This window comes from Otolemur garnettii, unplaced genomic scaffold (genome assembly GCF_000181295.1).
Source record: "Otolemur garnettii isolate 467f Iridium unplaced genomic scaffold, OtoGar3 scaffold00018, whole genome shotgun sequence".
Taxonomy (NCBI): Eukaryota; Metazoa; Chordata; class Mammalia; order Primates; family Galagidae; genus Otolemur; species Otolemur garnettii.
The window spans coordinates 16427874-16433658 of NW_003852413.1; the positions used below are offsets into that span (position 1 = coordinate 16427874).

The 5785-nt window shown below is 41.1% G+C and overlaps 1 protein-coding gene across 1 annotated transcript in view; it reads right to left on the minus strand.

The window, feature by feature from the left end:
• The window catches only part of TANC2 (tetratricopeptide repeat, ankyrin repeat and coiled-coil containing 2), a 346976-nt gene that overhangs the window by 17043 nt on the left and 324148 nt on the right, over positions 1 to 5785 (minus strand). Inside the window, exons 19-20 of the mRNA XM_003786213.3 lie at positions 1219 to 1352; positions 329 to 452 (exon numbers count right to left, since the gene is read on the minus strand). Of these exons, the coding sequence (XP_003786261.1) occupies positions 329 to 452; positions 1219 to 1352 (258 nt within the window). The remainder of the gene's footprint in view (positions 1 to 328; positions 453 to 1218; positions 1353 to 5785) is intronic.

The following is a 5785-nucleotide window of genomic DNA, read 5'->3' on the forward strand; positions in this document are numbered from 1 at the left end:
CTCACAGCAACCTCCAACTCTTGGGCTCAAGAGAGTCTCCTGCCTCTGCCTCCCAAGTAGCTGGGACTCCAGGCACCCGCCACAACGCCCGGCTATTTTCTGGTTGCAGCTATCGTTGTTTGGCAGGCCTGGGCTGGATTTGAACCCACCAGCTCAGGTGTATGTGGTTGGCACCTTACCTGCTTGAGCCACAGGTGCCAAGCTGGCCTTTCATTTTCTAACCAAGTAGATTAATAGTATCTGTCCTTGACATCTCCTGGACTCAAAACATGAGTTCACTAGGCTATTACAAGCACAGGCCAGCCAGCCCCAGCATCCCAGTATTTACCTTGTGCAAGCAGAAAGTCCACAGTCCCTAGATGGCCTTCGGAAGCAGCCATCATTAAAGGAGTACGGCCCTGCTTGTCTGCCATGTTGACATCAGCTCCATGGGTGAGTAAAAGATCAACAATCTGCAAGTGCAGAGAAACATGGACTAATTAACCCAAAAAGACCTGCTGAGAAGGCACGAGCACACCATCCCATACATTGTGTGAGCTCCTGCTGCTCCACAGGGCAGTCTCCTTTATATGTAGCTTTCCACTGCAAGAACCTCCTACAAGTACTTGTACAGTTTTAGTACCTGTGACTTATTCTCTTAACTCTTTTACGGACAGCCAAATGAGAAAGATTTAATTCTGAATATCTGACTCAGCTACTAAGTAAAAAAGAATTTAGATAACAAAGGCCAAGATGTAGATTAAACAATTCCACAATGGAAGTTCCAACATAAGTCACAACCTACATTAGTGCCATTTTGTTTCCCTGGCAGTTGCAAACTTGCCTGCAATTCATAGTTATGAATGAACTTAATACAGTAAGGCACCTAGATAGATCTTTAGCACTATTTGGCTCCTACAGCTTTTTTTCTACTCAACCACCTCTGAAGATTATTGTTAATATCTCTCTTTCCCCTCCTGGATACTGTGAAATGTAAGAGGGTCATTTCACAAACAGGACTAAAGTAGTATATATAGTATACATTAATACAATCTATATCACAATAATGATTTTGAATGTTAACTTTCTGTCATGATCTCATTTAACCAGAATATACTTCAAATCTGATTACTGATGGGTAACCCAAATTTGCCTGTGATCTATGTTGTTCTCTGCATCAGAAGTTCCCACCTAGAACTCACTCCTGTCTGAGGGACTGGTAGTGGTTACCCCGCTTACCTGCCAGTGGCCCTGACGAACAGTGCTGAACAGGGGCACTGCCCCTCGGCGGTTTGGCTGGGCCACTGCTGCCCCTTGTTCCAAGAGCAGACGGCACACCTCCAGTTTGCCCCTTCCCGCTGCAGCTGTTAGGGCTAAGGACAGAGAAGAAAAATTGAGGATGGTGGTCTTTGTCCTTTCTAGTCCTCAATAAAGCATGGCAGTGTACTTATGTTTAATGTAATTGCTATTCTAACTCCAAGGATACTGATTTTAGCTAACTTTTCAATGCAGGAAATTTTTAAAGAAAAATAATGACTAAAACCACATTTAAATGGGCTCACAATATTTGGAGACAAGTATAATAATAAACTATTGAAAAATCACTTGATCAAACCCCCTTGGTTTATTTTCCCTGCCCAGATTATCTTCTCTGCTTTGGCCTATCTCTTTTTTTGGCACCTCTTTCTAACTAAAACCTCCTACTCTATGCATGGGTGGAATCTAGAGAGAAGGGCCTTTATAAAAGTAAGCGTCTTTTTTTGAAATTAGCTGGGAAGTCCCTCTGACCATCCTCTATTCCTGGGCTCTCAAACCTAGAGAACCAAAGCCAGGAATTGCAGTCTAAGGGCCTTGGGTCAGTTTTCATTCTTTTTCTTCCTTAATTGAAACAGAAGTTTCTAGTACATTTTCAACCATTTTTAAAATGAGAATCAGAATTGTTCAAGGTAATAGTCTTGAAGATGAGAAAAGAGGTGTGATGAAGGCTGTTTTCTTCAGAGCCACAGGTGAAAAAATAGCTGTAGTTCAGTATAAAAGACACAGCAGGAAGGAACTTAAACTTCACCTTCTTGAGCTTTGTCCACCGTTTACAGACTCTGCTACACTGCAGAGCCTGTGAATGCCTATTTCATTTTCAGAATACCAATTTAATAGTAGAAAGGAGAACTTGGAGGTACTAAGTCCATCTTTAACAAACATGTACTTGTTGAATTTAACCAAGGGATCTCAAATGCCTAGATTTATTGTTTTAAAGAATGGAGGAAGGGTAGGGGGGATGGAAAACAATGTTAGAACATGGTAGGAGTTATGTTTCACTTTAAAGAAAAAAGAGAAGTTTTCCCAAACTGACTTGTGAAAGTGATGTGGCAGTCGGCAGCTCCTTTGTTTACCATGGCTATCTATTCCAACAGCAAATCATAAAATGATAATATTTGGCAGGTGCAGATAGTGCAGTTTAAGCAACTGAAATTTAAATCAAATGGTCACTTGCAAATTATGGCCTGCATTCTGTCTTTGGGCTTGGCCAAATTTATCCACAACTGAGTCATATGCAGAGTCTAATTTTCACAAAGATAAACCTTCAAATAATATACCACAAGGATAACAAGGGCTTATGAAGGAAAATGCTACAATTTTAGAAGATATATACATTCTTAATCCAGATTGATCTATGGCTTGTCCTATATGTATTTTCAGTTTTATTTTAGAAGTCTTTTTTTCGCATTAAAGAAGACTGTTAAATAATACTGCATAAGGAATATAAAAATTATGCAAGGCAAACACTATGGCAAGTAGCCAAACAACAAATTAGGAAAAACATTTGCTACTCTTGTAGATAAAGAGCTAATTTCCTGGCTTGGCACCCATAGCACAGTGGTTACAGCACCAGCCACATACACTGAGGCTGGTGGGTTCAAACCCAGCCCTGGCCTGCTAAAACAATGACAACTGCAACAAAAAAACAGCTAGGCATTGTGGTGGGCACCTGTAGTCCCAGCTACTTGGGAGGCTGAGGCTTGAAAGAATTGTTTAAGGCCAAGAGTTTGAGGTTGCTGTGAGCTGTGATGCCACAGCACTCTGCTGAGGGTGACATAGTGAGACTTTGTCTTAAAAAAAAAAAAAAAGAAAGCTAATTTCCTTAGTATATAGTTTCTACTCTGGAATTCTTGACATTGACATATCTATTTTATTCCTCACAGGAAGGCAGAGGTGTGGTCCTATCTGAGGTAAGGGTCATTTCTAAGCCCTGAATGGATGAGCTCAGGTGTTAATGACTATAATCATTTACTTGAAAAAGTTTTGTCTCTTGTTCTCTAAATGCAAGTGATCTTTCCTAAGTTTCCAACAGTTCAGAAAAAAAAAAAAAGCATTAGTTCTGTACAGGGGTCAGAATGTAATAGTAGTTTAAGAATTTGGGATAGATAATTATTAGGAAGCAAAGAATCAGCTTGTTGCTGGATAAAACAAACCATTTGGAGAATTTACAATTCCCATATTCAGATCCAAATTAAAGTGACTACTAGGTGATGGGGTTGCAGCAAACAAAGCAAATACATTCTTTTTCACAAAAAGAACTTATAGCACCCAGAAGAAAATATAGACAGTATTTCATAAACAAGCCTTTCCCTAATGACACCAGTTCACAGAACACGTTTGAATATTCTTACCGGTCTGGAAAGCTACACTGTCCACTCTAACAATTAATTGTATTGCTCCAGATGGCCCATTTTTCCCCCCGGATATAACATTTATATAAGAGGGAATGTTCCATGTGGCCTTTTTCTTTGTTGTATCATTTCTGTTGTTTTGGTTATGATTTCATTTGGCAGCAATCTTTAGCTGATAGCTGGATATGGTTATTAACACAGCTGGCCAATTTCATCACAGAATAACACAACTATGTAAAATGGAATTTAGATTTTTCTTTCTTTCTTTTTTTTTTTTTAGAGACAGAGTCTTACTTTGTTGCCCTCGGTAGAGTGCTGTAGCATCACAGCTCACAGCAACCTCCAGCTCTTGGGCTCAAGTGATTCTCTTGCCTCAGCCACCCAAGTAGCTGGGACTACAGGCACCTCACAACACCGGCTATTTTTTTGTTGCAGTTTGGCTGGGGCCGGGTTTGAACCCTGCCACCCTCAGTATATGGGGCCAGTGCCCAACTCACTGAGGTCACAGGTGCTGCCTGGAATTTAGACTTTTCAAAATCCAGGATCAAGGAGATGCTTTTGCTGGATTTTATATGAATCTTATCAAAAACTGTTAAAAACTTTTTGAAAGAAAGGGGATTAAAGTAAAGCCAGTTCTGTGAAACATGAAACTAATTTCTAGAGCAAACATAGCACGTAGGAGCCAAATCTCTTACTAAAGACCAGTAACAGAAATTGTTCCCTAGCTTGTCAGCATCTGATGAGATTATCTGACATAAATGGTGTTTTTTCAAAGGAAAACATGTGAGGATTTTGAAGAGGCAGACAGGCTGTAGCTCAGAGCTGGGGAAACAGCCAAAGTCTACTTGGAAGGTATGCTGACACTAAAAAGAAACAGAGAAGCAAATGACTCTTTTATCTATTTTCAACCTTGAAGGAGTACAGCATAGATAGGGCATATAAAGTCAATGAAGGGAAGAGAAGGGAGATGGTTGGGGAGGTATAAATTGATCACTGCTATCCATAACAACATTAAACAAACATTTATTGAGCTATTTGTCAGACACTGCTCTTAAGGAACTCATGGTCAAGTAAGGAAAACAGTCAAAAAAATATAATAATATGCAATGTGATAAGCACATGGGCTTGGTATGGAGGTAGCACAGAGGAAGTGCCTGAGAAGTCCTTCAGAAAGAGGTGATATGTGAGCTGGATGCTGGCAGATAGAGACTTACAGGCATGTAAAGGCAGAGGCAGGAGGCATGACAGGCAAACGGGGAGCATGAGTAAAGGCACTGAGGTGGGAAACCACATGTTTCATGTTACTGGGATGATTGAAGGAGACAGACAATGTATGAAGCCAGAGATCAGGACTGGTCTTTTCATGAGATTTAACTCTTTTAATGTAAGTAGAAAATGAAGGTCGGTGAGCAGGTCGGTTCATACAAATTGTTGAACCGACCATGGCTTGAAACAATTGCTTAGGCTGAAGCCTGAGAGATGATACACAGAAAGGCAGAAGATCAGTTAGAAGGTAGTTGCAATAATCTAGGCAAAAGATGATGAGGGCAGGAATTAAGGGGATCTGGCTTATTTGGTTAAGTTTGGCTTCTTCAGGCCCATGTATTTCCAGAGCTGGCCTCCAGAGTGGCTAGAAGGTCTTAAAGCTAGTCCTGATGCCCTTGTCCATAACACAAGGGAGAATAGGGAGTGGTGACCAATCTTGCCACCTTATTGACTTTTCTTCCATATTGTTCTGTGATAACTCTGAGCGATGGAAGAGGGTCATCTCAATGGTGAAAGCTGGATGTTAAGAAGATGGCATCTGGAAGGATAAAGAGGTTGGAGGAAGGATAAAGGAGGACAAAAGCAACTAGGATATTCTAATGACCTGTTTTTAGAGAATCTGGCATGCAGGCTCGGTGCCTATAGTTCAGTGGCTAGGGTGCCAGCCACATACACTGGAGCTGGTGGGTCTGAATCCAGCTCAGCCTGCCAAACAACAATGACAACTACAACGGAAAAAAAAAATAGCTGGGCATTGTGGAGGGCGCCTGTAGTCTCAGTTACTTGGGTGGCTGAGGCAAGAGAATCATTTGAGCCCAAGAGTTTGAGGTTGCTGTGAGCAGTGATGCCACGGCACTCTGCCCAGGAAGACA